The sequence below is a fragment of the Rhinolophus sinicus genome, chromosome 14 (assembly GCF_057876585.1).
Source record: "Rhinolophus sinicus isolate RSI-liver-muscle chromosome 14, RSI-T2T, whole genome shotgun sequence".
NCBI classification, from domain to species: domain Eukaryota; kingdom Metazoa; phylum Chordata; class Mammalia; order Chiroptera; family Rhinolophidae; genus Rhinolophus; species Rhinolophus sinicus.
Window position 1 is genome coordinate 10,394,400 of NC_142514.1, and position 26,143 is coordinate 10,420,542.

At 44.2% G+C, this 26,143-nt stretch overlaps 2 protein-coding genes across 9 annotated transcripts in view; one reads left to right on the forward strand and one right to left on the reverse strand.

Moving 5' to 3' along the window:
- Positions 1-14,148, forward strand: part of DNAJC16 (DnaJ heat shock protein family (Hsp40) member C16) — a 36,314-nt gene extending 22,166 nt beyond the window's left edge. For all 7 annotated transcript variants that reach the window (XM_088790159.1, XM_088790157.1, XM_088790160.1 and 4 more), the window contains 8 exons: positions 3,174-3,304; positions 5,914-6,097; positions 7,688-7,870; positions 8,025-8,101; positions 9,135-9,215; positions 9,319-9,417; positions 9,980-10,150; positions 10,673-14,148. In XM_088790159.1, the coding sequence (XP_088646285.1) occupies positions 3,174-3,304; positions 5,914-6,097; positions 7,688-7,870; positions 8,025-8,101; positions 9,135-9,215; positions 9,319-9,417; positions 9,980-10,150; positions 10,673-11,072 (1,326 nt within the window). In that variant the 3' untranslated portion in view covers positions 11,073-14,148. The remainder of the gene's footprint in view (positions 1-3,173; positions 3,305-5,913; positions 6,098-7,687; positions 7,871-8,024; positions 8,102-9,134; positions 9,216-9,318; positions 9,418-9,979; positions 10,151-10,672) is intronic.
- Positions 14,149-14,780: 632 nt separating this feature from the next.
- AGMAT (agmatinase (putative)) lies at positions 14,781-25,530 on the reverse strand. 2 transcript variants are annotated; one of them, XM_088790165.1, is made up of 8 exons: positions 25,394-25,530; positions 22,701-22,781; positions 20,680-20,882; positions 19,133-19,181; positions 17,905-18,100; positions 16,996-17,175; positions 15,736-15,820; positions 14,781-14,958 (listed from the first exon to the last, which is right to left on the reverse strand). In XM_088790165.1, the coding sequence occupies exons 2-8, from the start codon at positions 22,769-22,771 to the stop codon at positions 14,885-14,887; spliced, it is 858 nt and encodes a 285-aa protein (XP_088646291.1). In that variant the 5' UTR covers positions 22,772-22,781; positions 25,394-25,530; the 3' UTR covers positions 14,781-14,884. The 2 variants fall into 2 exon arrangements, with proteins under 2 accessions (XP_088646291.1, XP_088646292.1); XM_088790166.1 differs by lacking the exons at positions 22,701-22,781; positions 25,394-25,530 and adding an exon at positions 21,847-22,170.
- Positions 25,531-26,143: the final 613 nt, after the last annotated feature.

The window sequence follows — 26,143 nt, forward strand, 5'->3', positions numbered from 1 at the left end:
GGGTACGTCCCAAACAGGGTCTATTCTATAGCCATTTAAAATGACAATACAAGAATACTTAATGATGGGGAGAATTTTCATAACATAATGATAAAGAGCAAGCAGGATGCAAAATTGTATGTGCAATTTAAATGCTGATCCCAATTTTACAAGAGAGAGAGAGAGAGAGAGAGAGCATGCATGCATGCATGCATGTGTGCACACACACTCAATGTGTACACAGGAGAAAACTGGAAATAAATACATCAAAGCAGTAGTGATTATCTCTTAATGGAAAAATTATACATTAATATTTGTATTTTCAAAAATCCCTATAATGAACGTGTATTCTTTTATATTTTAATGTTATTTTTAAAAAATCAACAATGACCCTTTGACTTACTTTCTCTTAAAGGAGACTAGAATGGGAAGAATGAGAAATTCTATAAAGTCCTTTATTTCATTCATTCAGTAAATTCATTGCCTGCCTGCTGTGTAGTAAATACAGAGCCAGTTCTGACATCTAGAGATAGTTTCTGTCCTCAAGCAACTCACAGTCAGGAGAGGAGAAAGACCTAAAGGCAATTTCCACCCACCATAATAGGCATCTCACTTAGATATATGGTAAACTCTGGGTGCCATGTGGACATGGAAGGGTACCTGAGACTAGGGAAAGAAGGGAAGGACATTGTGTGTGGCAGAACCAGACAAATTGGATAATAAGGAAAGAAAAGCAGGTTTAGGAAGAAGGTGATCAATTCCGTTATGGACGTATTGAATTAGATCTGCCTATAGGACACCTAAGGGGAGCTGTCCATCAGGCAGTCAGGTATAGAGATGTAGGTGCTAGGACAGGCGGCTAGCTGGGGATAGAGATTTGTGGGTCATCGATGAATGGTTAGAGGTTGAAGTCTGGAGTATGGGGAGATCTCCCAGGCATCATACGTAAAATAAGGAGTGAAGGGGGCCAGGGACAAAACTCAGGACAACCACCAGCAAATAAAAAGAGAGGGTGCCTGGTGGTGACTGAGAAGGAGCTGAGAGTCAGGAAGAGAACAAATGCCAGTGGTGGGAGAGAGAAAAGATCATCCCCATCCGAGGTTAATCTACTCGTGTGAAGATTGCCTAAATTGCTTTTTAATAATAGCTTATACACTTGAGAATTGTTTTTTATTCTCTGGGGGAAATTGTAAATCAAGTACATTTGCAAAATTGCTGGTACAGTGGATGCTTTACCAGTGTGCTGTTTCTGGATGTGAAAATGCATGCTTGACATAACCCAGGTCTTCCTAATGGCAAGTGGCTTAGTTAACCCCAGAAGCACTGGTTATTTCATGCAGCTGTATCGAATCTGTTTTCATCTGCTACACAGTATTTGTGCTACACCTATTATTGTAATTTGTTTTTCATTCTTCTGTTCATGGACATGTCAGTGCTTCAGGAGCAGTGCTACCACGCACATCGCACATCGTATGTGTCCCAGTGGCCTGAGCACAAGTTTCTCTAGGGCAGCAGTTTTCAGAATGTGGTTCACAGACCCCGGGGTGGGCGTGGGATGGGGGTCCCAAAGGCCCCTTAAGGGAGTCTGTGAGATCAGAACTATCCTCATAATGATGCTCAGGCGTAATTTGTCCTTTTTCTCTGTTGACGCTTGCACTGATGGTGCAAAAGCAACAGTGGGTAAAACTAGCAAGTGTAAACTCAGGCCCGGGCCCCAGACCCCCATTGACCGTGCTCTCCACCTGCCGTGAAAATAAACCAACAACACGTATGTCACTCCTAGCCTTGATGAAGCAGTAAGACATGTTAACTTTATTAATAAACAAACTGACCCAGAATACACGTCTTTTGATAATTTTAATATTCTGTGTGACAAAATGGGAAGTATGCAGAAAGCAGTCAGCTTCATGTCAAAGCACCAAAGGTTGTCTTGAGAACAAGCATTTGTATGATTGTGAGATTTGAACTAGAAGGAATTTTTATATTTCATCTAAATGTTCCAGTTTAAATAACTTTCTTTTTTTTACTACGGTCAAGCTTATAAAGTAGTTTACAGAACCTACGGGTTTATTAGCAAAGCATGGCTTTTCACAGCTCATGGATAATCTAACATGGCTGAAATAAAGCTGAAAACGTTGTTTTTTTTAAATAACTTTTTTCTTTAACTTCTGCAACATAGGTAGTGATTCCTCCTCGTCATCCTCGATAGTGGTTATTTGTGCCTTCTCTTATTTTCATGATTGGTTTTACCAGAGGTTTGTCTCTTTTATTAGCTCTCCTAAAGAACCAGTTTTGGCTTTGTTAATTCTTCATTTCTTTTTCTGTAGTTTTGTTTAGTTGATTTCTATTTTTATCTTTATGATTTCCTTCTTTCTACTTTTATTTTTTGCTGTTTCTTTTTAATTTCTTGATATGGATATCTAGTTCATTAATTTCTTTTCTATTATAGTTATTTTGACATTACCCTCCAATTACTACTTTATCTGCCTCCCAAAGTTTTTTTTTTTTAATTTATTTTTTAAATTTATTGGGGTGACAATTCTTAGTAAAATTACATAGATTTCAGGTGTACAATTCCAAAGTTTTAATAAGTAGTATTTTCATTATTCATTCAAATTTAAAATATTTCCCAATATCTGATATATTGTCTACTTAGATCAATAGGTTATTCAGAGTGTGTTTCCTAACATGAAAGAATTTTCTGGTTTACATTTTATATGGATTTCTAGATTGTGGTTAGAGAACCTGCTATATATAATTTCAGTCCTTCAAAATGTATGAAAGTTAGTAATAAAGTGGTTATCATATAATTTTGTAGTCCACCTTTTGTACTTTGTAACTTTGTTACTTTGGAGTTTATCTTAATTGTTCACTTTGCTACAAATCTTAAATAGAAGTAAATTTGCCTAAAATTCAAAATGATTGGCTTTTTAAATCTGCCAACATAAAACAGTATACAAAGGTTAACCATGGAAAGAGCACTTGACTTTTCTTTGACCTCAAATAACTACACCATTGCTTTCAGCCTGACATTGTTGTAATAGATCACATGTTTATTTGTTCAAACAGATCTTTCTTATTTTGTTATATTACTGTAGCCAGGGTCAGCCATATTTTTATTAAGCTTATAAGTAAAGCCCGTTTACAGTGAGAAAACTAAACGAAAATCAACTGTTTTCTTCGTTTTTCTGTAGGCCCGCAATATGAAGAAACAGATCATTGATGATTTCATCACCCAAAACAAGTACCTATTGGCAGCCAGGCTCACCAACCAGAAGTTGTTCCATGAACTCTGCCCTGTGAAACGGTCTCACCGACAGAGGAAGTAAGGACTCAAGCCTTTTCCTCTGCTTGTCATTGCGATAGAGGGGCCGTGTCACATTTTATTACAGGGCAATTAAACATCTACTCTGTGACAGTCAGAATTTATGCTTTCTGTAACAAATATTGACTAACTACTATAATAGTGGTGGGGGGCAGATTAAGCCAGGGTCCCTTAAGACCAAATTATTGCATGTGCCAGCCTAGCCTAGGGGTCAGACAAGATCTCCCTGGGGTGTAACACTTTAGCTGAGATCTGACGAATGAGTAGACTTGAGCCAGGTGTCAGGGAGAGATGGTTACTTTAAAGAAGCATGGAGTATGAAAGAGTTATTATTCCGACTAGACTATTCCATGCAGGGTGAGTCTTTGCAGGTCTTGGAGGGGGTCTTGGAGAAGAGCCAGGATAACAACTAAACAATGAGGAAGTATAGGATACTGAGGAAATGTTAAAATAATTAGCTGGGAATGGGAAGACCGAAGCATACTTACTCATACAAATTTGTTATCAAAAAATATAGTGAACATTTAAATTTTTAAAAATTTATTACAGTAAAAGACACATTGTGATTAATCCCTCTCAAAATACTCCCCCTCACTTCGAACATACTTATCCCATCATTCTTACCACTTTCTGAAGCAGTTCTGGAAGTCCTCTTTCGTAAGTATCTTTACTTGCACTGTCATGGCTGCCTCAGTGGCCTGAATCGATTCAAAATGTTTGCCTTTCATGGTCATTTTGACTTCGGGGAAGAGCTAGAAGTCTCACGGTGCCAGATACAGTGAATAAGGTAGGACACACCATAATGGTTTTATTTGACAGAAATTGCCGTATCAGAAGCGATGTGTGACATGGAGCCTTCCCGTTGTGATCACAAAATACAGTGAATGCTGCTACCGAGTGCCATCCAACTGAAAGGCAGGGATCTTCAATACGGGAAGCGGCGCGTCAAACCATAGTAACAGTGTGTGACAAGTTTCAGCTTGTTTGGTACAGTCAGTCAGGTGTGATCTACGGTTGAGAGAAGGTGTGTTTTAAAGTGTGCTGTAAATCATCCTCCATCATCACAACGCTCCGTGTCACACATCTGATACAGCAATTTCATATAAAAACATTACAGTGTGTCCTCATCCACCTTATTCACCAGAATTGGGATCGTGTGATTTCTGGCTCTTCCCCAAAGTCAAAATGACCATGAAAGGTAAACATTTTGAATCGATTCAGGACATGGAGGCGGCCATGACAGCGCAACTAAAGACACTCACAAAAGAGGACTTCCAGAACTGCTTCAGAAAGTGGCAAGAATGAAGGATTAAGTGTGTTCAAAGCAAGGGGGAATATTTTGAGGGGGATTAATGGCAATGTGTCTTTTACTGTAATACATTTTTTAAAATTTAAACATTCACCGTATTGTTTGATCACACCTCGTATCTAAAAACTCTGGAATACAGGGAAAATATTTGTTATACCTTTAAATTAGGATTGTTTTACCTATGAAAGGTATCTAGATATGTAAGGAAAAAATATTGGTCATATTATTTGAAAAGATCGCTAAAATAGTGTTTAAAGTAAGAAAATTTCCCTATATTTCCAGACTTTTCATATTCTTTTATAGATTAAGAAAGAAGAAAGACTTGATTAGATAAAAAGGAGAATATGCTGGACTTTAAGGATTGTTATTTACACAGCCTTCAAAAAATATCCCAAACCCACGTACTTCTCACTTTTTACCACTGCCAGCCTAGAACAGGCCACTGTCACCTCTCATCAAGACCACCACGTTAGCCTTCTAACCAGTGTCTGCTTCCATTCCACTCTTGTACCTTCCGGTCAGTTCTCCACACATCAGCCAGGATATTTCTAAAACCATGAATTGGGTCAAGTCACTCCCCAGCTCGAGGTCTTTGCCCTTGTAGTTCTCTGCCTGGAATGCTCTGACCCCATTTTCTCTTATGGCACATTTTATTCAAGTCTCTGCTCAAACGTCACCTTCTCAGGTGAGCAACCTGTCTAACGGAATATGACTCCCACCCCACGCTGGACTCTCTCTCCCCTCTTCTCTTCTTTAGTTTTCCATAACACTTGTCACTGCTTGTCATGATCTATCTATTCACTTATTGCCTGTCTTCCCCACTGGAATATAATCTCCACAAGGGTAAGAACGTTGTATGTCTTACCTGGCATATAGTAAGTGCTCAGTAAATATTTGGGGGAGTGAATGAATGAGTGATTAGCTAAACTTCCCATTGAAACCATTCCAGTGGAAGCCCTTCAGAATCAGACTCAGTGGCCTCTGGCCTGAGAGATTCGACCAGCCCTGCCTGTGGTGGAAAAACTAGAACAGATGGCTTCTGACAGGCCCTTCTGCACCAAGGATTCAGTGACCATTGCCTTAAAAGAAATCCCTAAGTATGGGAAAGTTTGGTTTGGGGGAGACATCACCAGTCTCCCCCAAAAGAAGCAGGTCATGAATGCCTTGTAACACACAGCTTTCAGTAGTGACGTGTGTTCACTTCTGCAGATGAGCCCTCTCCTTCTTCAGTCACTCGCTGTTAAAGGTTCTAGTCATGGCCTCGGGGACTGGTTATAAAGCCTTCTCTTGTGTTGTGCAGATACTGTGTGGTGTTACTGACTGCCGAGGCCGCCCAGCTGGGCACACCCTTTGAGGCCTTCCTGTCCTTCGCCCGGGCAAACACACAGGACACAGTGAGGTTCGTGCATGTCTACAGCGATCGGCAGCCAGAGTTTGCCAACACCTTACGACCAGACAGTGGGACATTCGGAGGAAAGTCAGCAGTGAGTCGTGATGTCTCTCCTGATCCCAAGCTCTTCACAAGCACGTGGCCCTTGATTCTGTTTCCTCCTTCCTCAGGGTTGTTTTTGGTTTTGTTTTGTTTTTAAGATTTTATTGGGGAAGGGGAACAGGACTTTATTGGGGAATAGTGTGTACTTCCAGGCCTTTTTTCCAAGTCAAGTTGTTGTCCTTTCAGTCTTAGTTGTGGCGGGCGCAGCTCAGCTCCAGGTCCAGTTGCCGTTGCTAGTTGCAGGGGGCGCAGCCCACCATCCCTTGCGGGAGTTGAACTGGCAACCTTGTGGTTGAGAGGACACGCTCCCACCAACTGAGCCATCTGGGAGCTCAGTGTCAGCTCAGCTCAAGGTGCCCTGTTCAATCTTAGTTCCAGGGGGCACTGCCCACCATCCCTTGCGGGACTCGAGGACTCGAACTGGCAACCTTGTGGTTGAGAGCCCACTGGTCCATGTGGGAATCGAACCGGCAGCCTTTGGAGTTAGGAGCATGGAGCTCTAACCGCCTGAGCCACCGGGCCGGCCCCCTCAGGGGTTTTGAATACAGATTCCAGCAAATCCAGAAACCTCTGAGCCTGTTTTGAAAGCCTACTCTTTTTTTATTATTATTATTAGTTTCAGGTGTACAAAACAATGTAATAGTTAGTAGACATTTCACCCCTCACAAAGTGGTAACTCCCCTCCCCCAATCTACTACCCCTCTGACATCGTATATAGCTGTTAAAATTCCATTGATTCTATGCCCTACGCTGTACTCCACATCCCATGACCATATATATATTAAACTATGGTTGACATTGTTAGTCAGCTTCAGCTTCAGGTGTGCACTGCAGTGTCCCTGAAGGCATCTCCCTAATAAGACAAGTGTCCATCGGATACCCTATAAAATCTTTACAGCTTTATTGATTATATTCCCCAAACTGTCTTTCGTATCCCCGTGGCAATCTTGTGGTTACCAATTTATGAAAGCCTTCTCTTCTTAAGACAGTCTTTCACCCTGGTGATTTCACCTCTGAGATTGTCAGCCGTGGGCCTTCACAGAAACTACTTTTCTTATGGCTAAAGATTACAGAGCATCAGCCTTTTCACCAGTTTTTCCCCGCGGCAGGTCCAGTCTTGCAGAATGCAGTTTGCCAAATCTTCCTGAGACTACCAGTACTATACTTTCGACATTTCTCCCTCCTTCACTTCTGCCTTTCACATCATCCTAATTGTCTGTCCTTCCTTCCACATCCTCTGTCATCACTCTCTAGAGAAGCATGAAATTCTTCTCTGTCTCATCATTTTCGTAATCATGGAAAATCTCTAAAAAACAAACACTTCCTTTCTTATTAAATTAAGGCAGAAATTGTAGAACAAAGTTTATTGAGAAAAAAAGAGCTTTATCTTTTAACAGAAGCTTTGGAAATTCATAAAAATAATTTCTCCTGTCAGAAAAATTTAAATCTCTTGCAGATGCTTTATACTGATCCCTATTTGTATTTGAGCTTATTGCTGACTTCACCAGACCCTTTTTTCCATCCTCCCTGTAACTTACCGTTCTTTTGAGGCTTCTAATGGTTTTTTCTCTTTTTCTCCCAGGTTTCTATCTTAGAAAGACGCAACATGGCAGGCAGGGTGGTCTATAAAACCCTGGAAGATCCCTGGACTGGGAGCGAGAAGGATAAATTCATCCTTCTGGGTTATCTCGACCAACTGCGGAAAGACCCAGCTCTTCTGTCCTCGGAAGCTGTGCTCCCTGACTTGACCGATGAGCTTGCCCCTGTAAGCATGTGGCCCAGGAGCGTGGGCACTGGGCAGGGCTGGTGAGCCCCCAGGGCCCAAGCATAGGTTCAGCACCAGCGCTGTGCTGAGAAAGGGCTCCCCCCACCGGCACTTGGGAGTCCGGTCCTGACCGTCATCCATTTTCTCTCTCTAGATTTTTCTCCTTCGGTGGCTGTACTCTGCCTCTGACTACATCTCAGACTGCTGGGATAGCATCTTTCACAACAACTGGTAGGAATATTGTTAGATTGCATTTCTTTTGCTCCATTAATAGCAGGACCACTGTTTTTCTTTTGGAAAGAATCTATCCTTTGCTATGAGTGTATACTCAATATGGGCAAGTAGAAGAATGTTTATACATTTTCAACAATGGTTCCACTTTTCTTTCTGTAACTTCACTTATTTCATGTTTGCTGATTGAGACTTTCCCACTGGTTGGGAAAGAAAAGATCAGCACCGGCTGCCCTTCCAGACAGAAAAGTTTGGGACCATCCTCTTCATCAGGGCACCTCTGGTGCCCAGCCCAGGGCCTGACCCGCATGGAGTCCAGTGTAGAGATATACAAACCCATTGATGAATTAATCAGAGATGGAAGGGATATACCACTCCCACCCCAAGAAGATTGTGGGCTTCTGAAGGATGGAAGCCCATCTCATTTGTGTTTGTGATTCCTGGCACCCTGCACAGCTCCTGGAAAATGGCGGGCCTTTGATGAGTGTTCGTGGGTGAATAAAATTTTAGAACACCAGTCCTGTAGGAAATTGTGAAAGGTCAACTTGTTCTCCCTACTCCACCCCTCTGGGCCACATTTGAATTAGTCCAGCCAGGAACAAAACATTCAAAATCAAGGAAATAACTCCACAGACTTTTTAGTCACTGAGACTACCCTTAATATCCGAATGTTCTTCCATGATCACAAGTTAAATCCTTTGTTACCCCTCTTACTGTTCCTTTTGCAGGATGTTTTAAGCACCACCTGTGGTACTGAGATCTAAAATCAAACTTACAGAATAAGCCATTTGCAAATTAAAACAGTGAGGGGAAAATCTCCGCTTATCCCACAACACCACCACCCCCCCAAAAAAAATAAAAAACCCTCTATTTGTATGAAATTAGAAAGTTGCTATGAAAGCTTTTTGGTTTGGGCTTTTTTGGGTTTTGTTTTTTTGAGCCAGAGAGAGGAAACCTAAAATCATTAATTGATACGTCACAGCAGCCCATCTCGAGCTGAGCAGAGTCTGTAAATTCGTTCACTTTGTTTTAGGAGAGAAATGATGCCCCTTCTGTCCCTGGTCTTCTCTGCCCTCTTCATCCTCTTCGGCACTGTCATCGTTCAGGCTTTCAGGTAACAGCCTCCATCCCTCTCCATGCACTTTCTCAAGGGAGAGCCCCAAACCTCATGGTGGTTTGTCCTCTTGTGCTGTAAAACTCTTTTTTTCTCACTTTAGTGACTCAAACGATGAGCGCGAGTCAAACCCTCCAGGTAAAGAAGAAGCCCACGAGAATGCCGGGAAGACTGAGCCCAGCATCACCAAAGAAAACAGCAGGTTTCTCGAACAAAACACCAAACCCACCTCCCCTCAGCAGCAGACCCACAGTCTATGTGGTCTAATAAAGCAGTGTTTGAATATGGACATATTCAAACATATAAGAACTCTGGTTCAGCTCCTTGTGCGTGAGATGTGGGCGTAGGGAAAAGTCACCGCCGATCCGTGTTCACTGAGACCCTCTAGGCATTTAGACACTGGACCTCCATCCACTCAGCACCATTGGTTTCTCAGTCTCAGATTTAATAATGAGGGCAGGAAGCAAAGAAGCGTGTCAGAGATGCTAGATGAGCCAGAAGAAGAAAGTGATGAGTCACTATAACTGTCAGTGACCTTCATCCTGTCCTAAAGCTGCTTCTACACCGACTGAATGGCTCTTTGTAGGCCCGGGATTGCCCAGTCGTCGGGACCACCCCCGTCCTGCCAGAGTGTCAGGCTCGAGAACATTAAATCACATATGTTGTCTGATTAGAGCATAGCATTTTCTTCCACTTGTTCCTTTTAAAAGTTACGGCCTTCCCCTATCCTGATAATATCCTAACTCCTCACTATTTCTCCACAGCAAGCTTCCTAAAAAAGGCTTTGTGGAGGTAACTGAACTCACGGATGTGACGTACACCAGTAACTTGGTGCGCCTGAGGCCAGGCCACATGAACGTGGTCCTTATCCTGTCGAATTCCACCAAGACCAGCCTGCTGCAGAAATTCGCTTTGGAGGTCTACACGTTTACCGGGTAAGCTCGAGTGTGTGAGCGACAGATGGAGAAAAAGGGACACAGAGCAAGCACATTTGCGTAAGGAGGGGACCAGAGGAAAACCCCATCCTTTCCTCTTGTATCTGTGCAGCGAGAGGTTGGCTGTGACCTTTCTAACCCAGAAATCTAAGCCATCATGAGGGGACCTTTTTCACTCCTTGACTTCATTGTCCTGTTGGTTCTTCCCTGAGCCCTTTCAGGAAACTATTCTGGAGATCTTGTGTATTTTTCTGAAGCTGGACACTGAGAATGACGTTAAGTGACACCCAGCAAGGGACGGGGAAATGGATGAGCGGAGTGTTGCAGCCCTTGTAGCAGCCCTTGTAGCAGCCCTTGTAGCAGCCCTCCGACCCCCACAGAAATCCGTCACATTTTTTCTACATCCTGGCCCATATGACACGCAACCCTTCCTATTACTTGAAGTCTGACTCAGGTATTTCTGTTCCCTGCAATTGAATGTGTCCGGAAATACCCTAAATCCTCATTCTCTTCTTCCTACAGGAGCAGCTGCCTACACTTCTCCTTCCTGAGTCTAGATAAACACAGAGAATGGCTCGAATACTTACTAGAATTTGCTCAAGATGTAGCCCCAATCCCAAACCAGTATGACAAGCACTTCATGGAACGTGACTACACTGGTTATGTACTGGCTCTGAATGGCCACAAGAAATACTTCTGCCTTTTCAAGCCCCAAAAAACAGTGGAAGAGGAGGAAGCCATGGGGGCCTGCGGCGGTCTTGACTCTCCCCTCCATTTGGGTGAATCTCGGGGAAAATCTTCGTGTGGCCTTGGATCCAGGCCCATCAAAGGAAAACTGAGCAAGTTGTCCTTATGGATGGAACGCCTGTTGGAAGGCTCCTTACAGAGGTTTTATATCCCATCTTGGCCTGAACTAGACTGAGAGGATTTCAGAAAGAGACTTGAACTCTTCAGGCTTTTTAACAGGCCCCTGTGAACAGGTATTTTCAGGATTCAAACTATCACAATGGACAGAGTATAGATTTTAGATGATTCTTCTAGAACAGTGGCTAGAAGAATCTTTCTTTTGTCCCGTTCTAACCTAGGAGTAAAAAACACCACAAGTTGAATTCCCTAGATCAAAATATTTTCCTTTGGGTTTTTTTCCCTCATTTGAATGCCGCACTATTTAAAATAGACTGCTCATTTCCGCTCCCTTTCTTGTCCCCTGCCGTGCTCACAGCACCCTCCCCTGTCCTGTCTGCTATGGGAGAAGCACCCTATAGCGGTACCTAGCCGGAACCTCCCAGAGCCTGGTGTGCTCATTGCTGGGTGGGTCATGTACCCCCCCTCCCTGTCCTGCTCCCGGCCCCGCGTGCTGCTGCCACGGTGCATGCTGTAACGGTGGGGCGACCCACAGCAGCTTCTAGGCCCTGCATCTTGAAAGGGGCCTGGTTCCAAGCAATCTTACATTTGATGGTTTTTCTGGTAGTAAGTAGCTAAAGTCTATTTGGGGGTATCCCCCTACAGCAGTTTGTCAGCCACGGTTTTAAAAGGATGGGATGAGTGGGGGTTCTGCATGTGAGTTTGGTTTTCTCCCCAAGGCAAGAACAGGGACAGCTGGGCAGTGACTGAAGGGGACCCCGTTGTGAGCGTCCCATCAGCCACCTCCCCAGCACCAAACGTAGCCAGGAAGGATTCACACGGCAAGAAGTACTGTAATGACTTGAGCCATTTACGTTTTCGGATGCCTTTCTGCCTCTGTGAGTTTTAGGGTATGGATATTAGGAGCCATAACTTTAATCTTGTTCTCTGAATGTAGAGATAAGCTGCTATAAGCCAGTAGATGTTCAACTGAAGACACATTATTCCCACCTGCCATGAGTCAGGCTCAAGGAAACTTTTCACTCCAGTGATGTCTCTTTAGTAAAATACCAGACGTGTCTTTGTATCAAGAAACCTAACATTTCTCAACAATTGTATTTTGAACACTGTTACCCCAAAAGTGCTGTATCTTCAACTTCTCTTTTGTGACAAGTGAACCAAGACTTGTTCTAGACTCCTGTTTTGCAAAAGGCTTAACTTTGAGCTTCTGGCCTATATTTTGATGTCTCATCTTAATTGTTTCACTTGTGACTTACAGCTGCTTCACTAGTAACAGGATCAGACCTGTCATTAGCTTGCTGAGCTGCAGTGCACGATGGACTCCAGGCTGGATCATACCAGCCAATTAAAGAGCTTACCTTTTCTTTTCAGGGCAAAACCACCAGTGGAGTTCGGACGACCTCAAAGAGTGGTCTGTTCAAATGTCACAGCAAATTGCTCTTTAAAGGCAATTTGTAAAGTGAAGGGTCAAAATCAGTGATGGGACAAAATAAGTTAGTATTTTCTTCAAACATAATTGCTTTAAACTAAACCATTTGGATCCTGAATGATTTAAATATTGAGCTACAGTGGCAAGTAATAAATTATTTGAGCCCAGGAATTCCTATAGTTTTCACGGAATCGATAGCTTTATGGAAAAAAATAAATCACTGCCAGGCTCTATTGTTCCACATGATCCCCTAAAAGTGGATGCTTACTGATTGCCATAGCTCACGGCACCGGCCCAGGTAGAAATGATCACGGAGTTCATTTGGATGCTTGATGCACCAGTCCTCAAAATTATTCTCTGGGTCTTTTATGGCCAGGTTGCTTATATGACTATGTTTTGATTCAGTGGTAGGTTTTCATTTTTAATTTCTGGTATTAATGGAATTCCTGACCTTAATTTCTGAAAACCAAAAACTCCCCAGATTTATTCATTTAAAAAAATGTTTTATCATTAAAATAAAAAGCACCTTCAGACAGCTGTACCTTCCATTTGTACTAAGAAAGGAGAGTGAGAATAGGATTGGCAAATATTTCAGTCCAAAAACTGGCAAATATTTGGCAAATATTTCAGTCCAAATCCTGGCAAATATTTCAGTCCAAAAACTCTTCTACAGATCTCTTTGGGGGCTGTTAGAGCTGTTGCCCAAGAGGACACTAGGGAGCTTTTATTTTAAAATGAACTTTACCCTTGACCTCCCACGCCTTTCCTCCCGAATGCTGTTCCCATTAATTTGTATACTTCTGTGTCAAATGTACAAGCCATCCATCGTCATGCTCAGCCTGTGCCACCATTTCTCTTTCTGATGTATGGAATCACACAGACCCAGTTTCGGTTTTAACTTCCTAGTCTTCCGCTATGTATCTTGCAACTGACAACACTGATACTTTTCGAGGTAGGTTTTACTGGTTGATAGAGACTGTATGTCATGTTTAGCAGATGGAGATGAAAACTGAACTTAAAAAAAAAAAGTCTTTGTAGAATACATGCCCATTTGAAAAATATTTTTTTATTGCCAAGGTGTCAGTTGCACAATTTTGTCTAACAGAGAGGTCGGCAGCCCCAACTTAGCAGTTTCAATGCACAAGAAATGCCCTAGCTTCATTAGGCACTACAGTCTCGCTGTCATCACTTATTGACCATGAAAATTTGGTTGTAGTTTTCAAACAATAGGTTGATTTCCTCCACGTTCAGTATATAAATGTTTTCCTGATACAAAGAAAAATGGGATCTGTATGTGTTTTAAGTGATTTGCTTTGTTTGGGAAATGGGATTAGCAGTAAACCCTCAAACTTTTTTTAAAGTAAAATTCTCTGAAAGCTGATGCAAAACATTTTAACAAATGAAATATTGTTCACATCCGAATACCTGCCATTGTCCCTTGAAAACAAACGCAGTGCGGCAGCTGCTGCATCTATCTGTTCAGTTTGTCAAGGAGAATAATTATACTTTTGAGACAGATCTGAAAAGAAGGTGAATATTTTGCACTTTTGATACTCTTAGGAACAAATAACTTATTTGGCAAATGGTGTCTTTTTTATGTTGTTTTTGTTTTGTTTTGTATTGTGAACAGGCACTGAAGCTGATGTTACTTTCGTTTTAAGAATATTACCAAGTGGAAACAAAAATAAACTATTTTAATGTGTGATGATTACTTGTATCTCCTCCTGCATGACAAGGTGATGATTTGATCATGGACATATCGATACAACTGAATTTGCATGAAACTCAGCCCAGGCTTAAGATCAGCGCATCCTCACTACAGATTTCGGGGACTGCTGTCACAGAAGATGTGTCAGCTTTGAAGAGTAGGTGACACAACACTGAGGCTTGCAGGCAGTGGTTAAAGAGGTGTCATCAAGGGCTCTCTGGAGGCCACCTGGTGTCATCTGGTTTCAGAGCCATTTCATGTACCCTCCTGGGCTTGTGAGTGTGAAGTTTATTAGGACCTGCGTGTTACTTTCAAACCTTTTGTTTATGTTCAGGATGGTCCTGAAACCAAGATGCAGCCCTCGGCTCCTCAGAGGAGGAGCTATATTTTGAAGGAAGGTACTATAGAAATGTGGAAAGTTTATGCAGTGCTATTTCACGGTCTTTCTTTTATTTAATTCCTCCAGTTTTTAGACAACCTTGACCTAAATTCTCCATCCCTTTCCCCTTTATCCTCCATCATCTTTCATTAAAGGAAAAAAATCAATGCAGCACAAGCACTTCTTTTTTTTTTTTAGAGTTGTACTGAAGGCCCTGATTTTACAGCCACCAGTGACACTTGCAGCACACTTGCAGCAGAAAGTTTTATTGGCATAAACTCTTTAGTACTCAGACTGCTTGCTCTTGAAAATTTGTCATTGATGCAATCTGTTTTATCTTGAAGAGCACGAGATTCAAACGACTGTCACTTTGGGGAGAACACACAGCATCTCAAACAGCAGGTTAGCTGCCAGGAGGGCCGTGTTCCCTACAAAGAGGTAAAACCCGATGTAAAGACCCCAAGCCTCTCAGGGCCCTTCAGCCTTCCTCCCTTGGTGCTTCCTTTCCAGGGTCCCGCCTTCCATACTTTGTGGGGCAGGGGGCCTGACCATCCACCCTGCAGACATGCTTTCCCAGGCATTCTGCTCCATCAAGCGTCATTTGGAAATAGTATTTTAAAATTCAAAAGGTTCTTCGTTTTTTCTGAGAACAAATTTTCCCTCAAAGGAAAACCGATAATAATGGTGCGTATTGTCTTTATTGTATACCCTCTGAGGCTAATTGGCCTAACTCTATAAGGTTTTCTAAATTAAAATTACTGGGATGGCATGTGTACTAAATCTCTCTCCTAAGCCAGCTAACTCCCCACTTTATTAATTTTAATAAGTATTATTTATCCTTTGAGAATCTCCCCACTTTATTAATTTTAATAAGTATTATTTAGCCTTTGAGAATTCACTTTTCAATGAAATATCAAAGGAGGATGGAACTGTGCCACCAGATCTCCAAACCGAGAGCTGTTTTTCTTTCTCTTGCGGACTGGTGGGCAAGCTCATAATCCTTAGCTACCTCCCAGGGGTTTGTTAGGGTTCATTAGGTCATGTTTGTAAGGTGTGTAATAATAGGTTTATTTTCTTCATTGTAGGTTGTACTCAGCAGGTTCCCAAGTTATCCAAAAGGACCCATCCATCTGCTACTTGCTAAATAAATTAATATCATTTAAACTAGCAGCTGCCTAAAGATCACAGATTTCTTGCTTACTCACCCGAAGGATCGTATGGCGGTGAAACTTCCACAAGGTCACAACCTACCACATTCAGGCCTTGACAACCCCGGATGATCTCCAGAGCCTGTCCAAGACCAAGCCACAGTGTAATCGTTCCCAGTGAAAAGCAACCAGGAGAGGCCTCAGTGGATTTCTCCCAGCACGTGCCTGCCTTCTGACTGGAACTGTTGCTGGAACTGTGGCTTTCCCTCAGTAAACATTTATTGACTGCCAGAGGCACAAATGACCAACGCACAGCCCCTGCTCCCGAGGGCACCACAGTGTGATCATGGAGACAAGCAAACCAACCATTCCTATGCCAAGTGAAGGGCTTCAAGGAAACCAGGGTAGAATAGTATAAAGTACACATAACAGAAGAGGGGGCAGAAGGCCACCCCAAGGTGGAGACACTTAGCTCAAGAACTTAACCAAGCAGATGAGCAGGGGAAGGGCAGCCCAGGCAGAGGGAAAGGGAAAGACACGTGCGAAAGGCGCTGATGTGGAAGGAGAACCAGTAGTTAGACGGGGCCGGAAGACAACAGAAGTGAGGGGAAGCGGTGGTAGGAAGAGAGTTGCTTTGTCTGCAGGTGAAAAGCCCAGAAGGATGATTAGTGGAGGAATGAGGATTGTGTTTCAGAAATCTCTCTTGATGGGAACTGAGAATGGCTTTGGAGAGGCAGGTACGACCATCCTTTTTTCGAGGATGTGAGATAATTAAGTTTAAGCAGTCTTCATTTCCTCACAAGTGGAGTCCCTACTAGTTATTATGTCAGGCGCTATTCTAGGCTCCAAGGATAGAGGAGTGAACAACACAAAGACCCTCCCCTCCTGGACTTACCCTTCTACTTATAACCTCACTCCAATTCTGCCTCCCCGGGTTCACGCTCAGCCCACCCTATGGGAGCTTCATTTGGGTATTTCTAAAACTCTTGAATTACCTTGGTAGCTGGTTAATCCCACTGTGCGCACTTTTAAAATATAACCACAAAAATGTAATATCCCCATGAACCGACTGCAGGTAGACCAGAGGCAGAAAAATCAGGTAAAGAACCGTGAGATCCCAGATAAGAAATGGGCCCTTGCTAAAATCAGCCACTCTTCAATAAGTGAGTATTCAAACCTGCAGTCGGCCCAGTAAAGGTCTGCGTGCTCTGCTTTGAAAATCCCATCCTGACTCCCGAAGACTCACTACAAGGCCCAGAAAAGTAGGGAGTTAAAAATCCTCCCTCCCAGGAATGGTCACTGGTGGAGCCTCCTTACCTGACTGGGAGTGAGACCAGCAATTTCAGGAGTCCCCGTCCCTGGGGCATAGGCAGGATCCAAGCCATCAATATCAAAGCTAATATAAATGGGTTTGCCTCCCATCTGCTGCCTCACTTCCCCCATCAGAGGAACCAACGACTTCATCCAGCAGTCTTCAGCCAGGACCACCCGGAAGCCCTGAGAAGGTAGGAATTGAAGGGCGAGAAGTCAAGGCCTCTGCATGGCAGCACTTCCTGGGCATTTCCTATGTGCCAAACCCCATGCTAAGCTCTTCATGTGCATGTCACATCGGACCCTCAGTCTTCGTGAGGAGGGAACTGTCATCCCCATTTTACAGGTAAGGAAGGGAGAGACGATGGCTGGTAAAGAAGCAGGGAGAATGTCAAAGCTGACCTATGGAGATGGGATCAGAGAGAAGCCTGGCCACAGCAAGAGTGAGAAACTCAGGACAGCTCATGCCAGCACCTCCTGAATAGCTCTGTACAGGAGACTGGCCTTTGCACACTCTAAAAGCAGGGGATGTGGGTCTTTCCTGTTGGGATCTGGTCCTACGTGTGTACCTGAGAGCCACTCCGCCTAGTGGGCATGAGGATGAGAACTAAGATGGCGGCCACCTGCCTTGGGTTTGGACTGCCTCAGCTCTTTTCCAAGGCAGCACCAACCAGGGGTTGGCTTGTTTCTGCTTGCCTCCCCACCCCAACAAGAGGCCGATTCTACCTCATGAACTAACATCCTCTCTCCTCTCTGCTCCACGCGACCCTCGTGATGCCAGCTCAGCCTTTCATCCCCATTTTCTGAAGTTGATTCTTAAAGCCCCTGTTGAATCCGTAGACACCATTGAGTGGGCAACGGAGAGAAAGGTCATTTGTGGGCAAAGGACAGTGGGAGGGCCGTTCGGTCTGTCACCTGGCTCCGGCTGTATCTGTAGGGATCCACGGTCGCGGAAGAGCCCCGGATGCCAATCTGCACTACACGCTTACAGTCCAGGAGTCCCTCGTCCACGCACCGGCGGAAGGGCGTCCCGTGATAGATCTTCTCTCCCAGGGCTTTGTCGGCCGTGTCCGTGTGGGCATCCACGTGCAGCAGCCCCACAGGGCCATGCCTGATGACAACAGGGCAGCTCAGAGGCCATGCTTCCTTATGGGGCCTGAGCACAGCCACCCTCCAGGCCACCAAAACTTGATGACAGTTCATGGCCAAGGAGGGGAGCCCTGGCATCAATCACCAGCTTTGCAACTGGTTTCTGTCTTCAAATGACTTAGCATCTCAGAACAATAAACTCAGAGAAGTCAGGTCAAAAATAGACATGTGCTTTAGCTGCCACCCACTACCTAGCACCCAGAATTTTCTTCACTTAGAGATGGAGAGAGCTGGGAGGATGACAACGAAGGGTGAGCTCCGCTGACCCAATCAGCCACCTTGTCTCCGGCTGTGGCACCAAACGGCAGCTTCCGCCCAGCTCTCTCCATAATCTCCATCAACCCTGCTGGCCACCCAAAAGAAACATACAATCCAAAGCAATGCTAGGCAAACACAGCTTTGAGAAAAGACTTGTACCCACGCACCCCAAATTAGAATTCTACCCACATGTCTTTCCCATCTATGAATTCTGGAGCTGCCACCACCTTGGCCCATCGCTCTTTCTCAAACTAATTAACCAAAGTTAGTCAATCCCTGGTAGACTTCCACTACCAGGAAAGCCAGCTTCTCATTTTCTGGGAAAGGTGCCCTTGCAGGAAAAACCAGGGCCTCAGCAGCCTCACCACTGAGACTGTCAGTATTTGTGTTTGGCCTTTGAGAAAAAAAAAAAAAACAAGTTAACTCGGGTTGTGGATTTCACTAGGGGCTCATTTTCTAAAAACAGAGGCAAATGCTGAGCGTGCATACCAAAGAAGAGCTGGAGCAAGGCAGAAGTGTTAATAATAAATTGTCTTGGCTTCCAGCTGGTGACTGACAGAGACACCTGGAGCCCAACCTTAATTTTGATCCACAGAAGCAACTCACTCGGGAAGTTCCTATCACCCCCAATAACCTGAGCCAGCAGAGGTCACCTGATGCCATCCTGCTGCAAACAACTTATTCCCTAGCTCCCGAATGTTGAAACCTTGCTTGGGCCCAGACATTTGAGACTTACTTTTTTGCCATGGCTTGCAATATAGGATATGTAATTGTGTGATCTCCACCTGCAAAAAAGAAAAAAGACATCTGGAATGTGGGTAAGATTAGAGGACCGTGTATTACACAGAATAATCTTCAATTTGTCCAATTCTGCCTCCCTTTCTATTAGAATGAAGAACTGTAGTCCCAGCTAAAATAAGATCTTATTCAGCAGTGGGGAAACGGCCACTGGATGTTTGAAATTACATTGTCACTTAAAAATTAAGTGAATCAAGGCATACAGGTAAAATACCCAGAACAGCTCTGTCTGATAGAACTTTCTGAGATAATGGTGTGCTCTCTAAATGTACTGGCCAATATGGTAGCCACTGGCCACATGGGGCTATTAAAATGTGGCTCATGCAACTGAGGAACTAAATTTTTAATTTTATCTAAATCAATAATTAATTATTTAATTAATTAAATAATTAATTTAAAATTAATTTGAATTTAAATAGCCACATGCAGCTAGTGGCTGCCATATTGAATAGCACAGGCCTAGAATAGTATTGCCATTGATAACTATTAATAAAAACAATAGCTAACATTAATTAAAGCTCAAAATATGCCAGGGATAATGCTGGCATTTTGGATGCACTTTCATTATATGTCCCTCACACAATATAATGTGGTAGATGTTGTTATAATTATTATTCCCATTGAACAGGTGAGAAAATGAAGCACAAATAGCTAGTGAGAGGTGGAGCTGAGATTCTAAACTATGCCATCCAGAAACCACACTTCTTACTATTATGCTCTGCAGCCTAAGCCCTCTAATTTGGCAAAAATAAATTTGATATTTAGAAAAAGGTCTATGTCATTTTAACTATTTGTGAACCAGCAGAGAAAGTAATGCTGCAGTCAGAGTGGGGCAGTAGCGGGGCGGTGGAGAAGGGGAAAGCCGCCCGATAGATTGATATAGACCTTGATGAGGAGGGAACTGCGCTGTGCAGGTCTCCTCTCCAAGTCAAACAATGTCCTTGAGATAGTTCAGAAGTCACACTGAACCCCTGTTGGCAGCCTTCCCTAGGCCTGGGACCAAGGGCTGGGCAAAGGTAAGGAGGGTGAGGCCTCTGCTTGCAGGGATGCAAAATGTAAGGGATGCCAAAAAACTCAGTAATCAAGGTGAATTCTGTTTTAATGTAATATTTTTAAAACTCAAAACCAATGCAAAAAAAAAAAAAATCCATGATGAATTTTACAGAAAGATGAGACCAGTAACTACTATTGAACCTTACTGGAGCTTGAGGCAAAAGGGGAAAATCAGTAATCCTGTTGACTTTTTTGGCACCCCTTAAATTTTGCATGGAGGCAAATGCTAGTCTTCGTCCATCCCTGTTAGTCAAAGTAGTCCAACAGTTAAATATCCTCTCCCCACGGGTTCAAATACATAAATTAATGATGTTCTCTATCCTACATCTCCACATTCACAGTGGCTTGCCCTGGACAAGTAGCTGTACCCCAGCCCAAGATGAATAAACCCTGAGCGAAGAGACCTGCACTTGCCCTTGAAGATGCCATTACCCAAGGTCAGAGGAATACAGCCAGCGGCCACAATTTTCTGATAGGCCTCTTGAATTAGGCGGCAGCTGTCCTGAAGGTTGTAAAGATTGACATTCACATCGCCGAGGTCTGCAACCATGAGGGACTGGAAGGGGAGGGCTCCTGTGCTCGGGTTGACTGTCCGAAGCATCACTGATTCTTCCCGGATCCGTCGGGGTCCAAATCTGGAAGAAGAACCATCCCTAACGGCTTAGAGGTCCTGCCTAGGCGGTGGCTTCTCAGACTCTGCACTGGTGACATTTGGAGCTAGATGTTGTGGGGAGCCACACTTTGAATTGTAGGATGTTTAGCAGCATCCCCCGTCTGTCCCCACTAGATGCCAGTAGCACCCCTTCTCCCAAGTTGTGACAACCAAAAATGCTTCCAGACACTGCCAAATGTCCCCTGGAGGCAAAAATAACCCTGGTTGAGAACCACTGATCCAGGCTACAGATTGAAGAGATTAAAGGCACAGATTTAGGAACCCACGCATCACCAATTTACTAAATGGCATTCGATAATCTCTTAATCTTCCTGGGCCTTAATCTTCCTAACCTGTAAAATAATTATGATATTTACTTTACCTTGTTGTAAGAATTAAATGAGCTCATCCGTGCAAAGCGCCTTGCGCTTAGACATTTAATAAATGGTGGCATTTAAAATTTAGACCAGGAGTCAAATGTAATGTGGCTGAGCTGAATCAGAAAAAGCAGAAGCTCAATAACTAGGAAAATGAACTTCCTCTGACTTGATCTTAGGAAAACTGCCTTAATTTGAGCAATTCTTGCGTCAGGTGACATCTAGAGGTTTTCAGAAGGGGCAACCAGCTTCTTCTGTTCTCCAATGTAATGCCCCCTGCCACTGTAAACTGAGGGTAACCCTAGCCACCACCCCAGCAATATCGGGGATCAGGCTGTGGAGAAGGTCTCTGAATTACCTTTCTTTACCAATGGATGACACAGGACACACGTGTTCAGTCCTCAGGATTGCTCGATGAGGAAGGATGGAAATAAACTTTCTCTCAAACTGGCATTTTGGGGCGAGGCACCAGCTTGCACCCCACCCCCCTTGAGGTGAGCGGAGTCGCCACTTTGTGCCCAGTGACCCTCATGCTGTTCTGCCACGTGTCCCTGAGCCCTTAGGCCTTACCTAGCCCCTGGCCTGTTGGAGGTCCCAATGTCCAGGGGCACCCCGACGAAGGCGGCGTCCAGCCCCTCAGGGGAGGCCTGCACAGGCAGCCGCATCATGGAGCAGACGCCCACTGGCCGGGCCACGAACTCGGAGCTGGGGGGCTGGTTCCGGGGGGCATCAGAGGCCTGGCGGTTGAGGCTGTGGCCGGGGTTGTGGAGCCCCGAGACAGGACGCGAGCCCCCGCCTCCACAGCGGGACACTAGCAGCCGCAGCATGCCCCCTGTCCCCAGCCTGCCGGACGGCTGGTCCCCGCAGTGGCCAGGGCACGTGTGCCAGCGCCCAAGCCGCCCTGGGCTCAAAGGGCAGGGGTGTTCGGGGGATCAAGGGTGGGGGAGGGGCCCCAGGGACCCGGCCGCGCGCTCCCCACACCTCTGTGTGGACTTTGGCCCCTGGCTTCTTTTATCAGTAGAGCCAGGCGCGGGGCTTCCCGCTCAGGCCCACACTCGCTGTCCAGTGAGTCTGTGCCCTCCAGGGCCCTTGTAGTTTCTCCTATTCAGAGTAGTAGTTTTTAAAACCCGAAAGATCAGAAGACCTTTCTCTAAGAGAGAGAAATTGGACATTTAAAAAAATAATAATGTATTGAGAAATGTCTGGGTAGGATTCTCAGGAAGCAGAGTCTTTCTAAATCACCTTTTAAAAAATGGACAGGTGAGCCTACTGAGCTGCGGTCCTCATTATTTCTAAGAGGGGGAAAGGCACATGGGGGGGGAAAAGCGATTTGTAATGAAGTAAGGTAAGCCATTTCGTGGTGTTATATATTTTTTAATCTCTAGAAGTTGAGATTGTATTAAAAAGACCCCAGTTTGCATTACCTTGTAACCTTGACTCGAAAGTCACACATTAAATTGCACACCACCGCAGCCTCCACTCTGCAGGGCCGCATGCAAAGTTTCCTAACGGTTCATAAGGGATGGTCAGTGCTGGAAGGCTGTGTAGGAAGTAAGTCCCCACCATTTTCTGGAACAAATGCAACAATCTCTTGGTTATCCTTTTAACATCCCATGCCCAGGTTCTGCCACTATTTCTTTCATATTGCTTGTCCTGAATGTATCATTTCCTTACTTCTGGTTTTTCTTTTCTTCTCACAAATATTTGAGTGTCTACTATGTGGCAAGCACTATGTGCCAATTCTCCAGCCTCTCTCCATCTTTCGCTACTGCTGAACACTCCCTCCTGTTGAACTTTCCTCAGTGGCCTCTTTGACCAAATGTGGTCCTGCTCTCCTTACACCTCTTAGGCGGCTCCTTCTCGAATGGCAATCTCTTTCAATATCAAGGTGACAGTTTTCACTTATAGGCAGATAATCCACAACCCAAATCCTACCTCGCCCTGGACTCAGTCACTTGTTTGCTAACTCCCGACCTGGATGTTTTGACAGCACCTCAGGAGGGCTGCAAGTTCAGCAACTTCCCACCTCCCTCTCGGATCCTGCCCCCGGCCCCATCCTTTGGTAAGTCCTGATGGCTTCCTGCATGCAAGCCCCCCACTCCTTCCCTCTGCTGCCCCTCCAACTGGGCTCACCACTGCTAGTATCACGTAGATTTCTCTGACAGAGAAGACTTCCCAAAGCCAGTCCAACTTTCTAATCGTATTTCCCATTACACATCTTCATGTACTTGTCTCTCCAGCCATTGCCCACCTTCCACAGACCCGCTGTCTTGCCCCCTAACTTTGCACCTGCCACATCCTGTGCCTGGGATGCTCTCGCCCCACTTCCTGTCTCTACAGGATCAATGTGCAGCTGAAGCCCATGCTCAAAGTACTCTCTCTGAAACTCTCTTAAAACCTTAACAATTTTCTACATGGGATAAATATGGGATCTGGAATCAGAAAAAAAAAAAATAAGTTACATCAGTGTATCTCAATCATTCCTGGCAGAAGAGCTGTCATCCCCATTCCCATGGGTCTGGGGGCGCAGCTCAGAGTAGCGCTCCATGAGCCACAACATCTCTTTGAAATTTCATGTTTGCTTTTGCACATTTGTGCAGTTACTAGATTTCATAACACATGTCTATTTTAGCATAAAAATATATTATTGACCAGTTAAATTTCCCCAAAAAACTTGCAAGTAAAGCTGTCACCCCAATAACTTAGATTTAACTCAGTCCCCCAATGTGTACATCCCTGAGGCTCCCAGTCAGGGACGTGTGGATGAAGCAGGTCAACCTGAGCGACTCTCCCTTTTGAACCAATTTCCTACTCTGTAAGTGGGATGATAATCCATACTGGTTGTTCTTGTGAGGATTAAATGAGGCCGACTGTGAACGACCACTGTAAACCACACATAGATAAGTAATAGGTAGTGTTATCATTGTACGTTTTATTTCCTCTGCTGCAGAGTGTCCCAACCAATGGTCATAGCACACTGGTGTATTGCAATTGGGTGACAGGTGGGACACCACATAAAGATCCCATGGCCCTTGGGGCCACCAGCTAGGCCAGCCACCTCTGGGCCATCCAAGAAGAGGACGATTGAAGCAGAGCAGAATCTGACATCCTGACCTGTGATGCCCACAAGTTGGTAGCAGGATCAGTGGCATTCGCTGCTTGCCATGTGTTCCCACCTGGACATCCACCCCAGGGGGCCAGCTGCAGGATGCACGGCTGCACAGCATGGACAAGGGCCTGGGCCCCTGCTGGAGGAGTTGGTTGCCAGGGACCCAAGAGGAGCAAGAACCCAAGGTACAACTGGTCAGGGTGAAGGGGCAGGGAGACTGGTTGGGGGGGGTCTGGCCAGAGCAGGCCCAGATGACTGACCCAAACCTGTCTTCACGTAGTATCAGATATTTCAGTCCATTTTTTGGCTGATATCCAAGCAATGTCGAAGCTAACTTCAGAATAACTGCTTTAACAATGCTTGTGGGCAGGGTGATATTAAAAATATTCAACATCTGAGATGGCACAGACATTGACCAATGAGAACAGATGCCAGCTAGACATAGACAAAGAATACCAGTACATAGCAAGGGGAGAGCAACCCTGAAAGAACCCTGAAAGAAATCAGAGCTCTGTCACTATTTAAAAATGCTTGTTATAAAAGAATTTGATGGGCTTCAAAATCTGTTAATGTTATCATAAGAAATTTCCATTGTACAATTGTTAGTGAAAGAAAAACAAGACATTCCTTTAAATATTTTCACGTTTGTAAATTTTTTAACATTAAAGTGTTTAAAGTTTTTATTACCTACTTGAGTTTCTAATTATTCATGGCTATCAAAAACTTGAAGAGACCCTTCTTAAAAAGTCCTGGTCACTTATTGCACATAGCCATTTCAAGCATAAAACCTGATATTTAAAAAAGTTATAGTCAAAGAAGAAAGCTAAAATTTTGAAAATATTTTATTTGGAAAATTTTGTATCAGCTCAATATTTGATACTGTCTCTAATACTTTAAATCACAAATCACAATTATACAATATGTAGAAAATGTAATTGATTGTTTTACCAAAACATACTGATGTCCCTAAATGCACACATCCCCCCCCCCCCCCCCGCCCCAGCATACCTTGGTGGGACAACAAATTGGTCACTTCTGTGCGCACCATGACAGAATGAAGGTTCCACAGCACCATCCTAGTAAACTGTAAGTTCCAATATCGGCGGCCTCCTTTCAGCCAGCCACTGAGGGCAGTGCCCTGTAACAAACACGTAGTATAATAAATGTTCGGTGAGCGAGTGAATGATTGAACAGAACTTCTGGAAGCTCTGAAGAGCAGCTCTGGGGAGATGACTGTTTCAGCCCAAACACTGTGACAACCATAGAGCACGAGGAAAACACCAGGTACATTTCAGCTGTCTCCCCGGATTCCCTTTGGCCTGGAGCATGACACAAGGGTTCCACAGGAGTCAATACTTAGAACTTATCTGTGCGTACACAGGCTCAGCGATGGTCTTGCAGCAACTCCAGCCCCCACGGGACACCTGACACTTATCTTTAGCTTCCTTTGTCCCTGGCCATAAAGAAAAATGCAGATGTTCAGAATACTTTTATTGAAGTTTGTCTACATCTCTTCTATTTATTTTACTGACAAACTTGCACACTCAGCAATGCCTCAGGGTATGCTTTACACACTCACATGGCGTTCCCTCCAATAATAGCATCATTTTTTAATATACAAAATAAGAATATGTACTATTTACGATAAGAATAGTTGTTTGGTCTCTCTATTCAGCTTGTCAAATGGACATCTGGAGCCTGATTAATCCAACCACTTTTATCCAGACACCAAGTAATTAGTCCTCTTGGTGTCCATCT

Coding starts and splice junctions, on each gene's coding strand:
- AGMAT (XM_088790166.1), bottom strand. CDS start 22,103: ATGCTGCGGCTGCTAGTGTCCCGCTGTGGAGGCGGGGGCTCGCGTCCT. Junction 20,883..21,846: donor TCCAACAGGCCAGGGGCTAG/GTAAGGCCTAAG, acceptor TTCTTCTTCCAG/ATTTGGACCCCGACGGATCC. Junction 19,182..20,679: donor CTGTATTCCTCTGACCTTGG/GTAATGGCATCT, acceptor TCTTTTTTGCAG/GTGGAGATCACACAATTACA.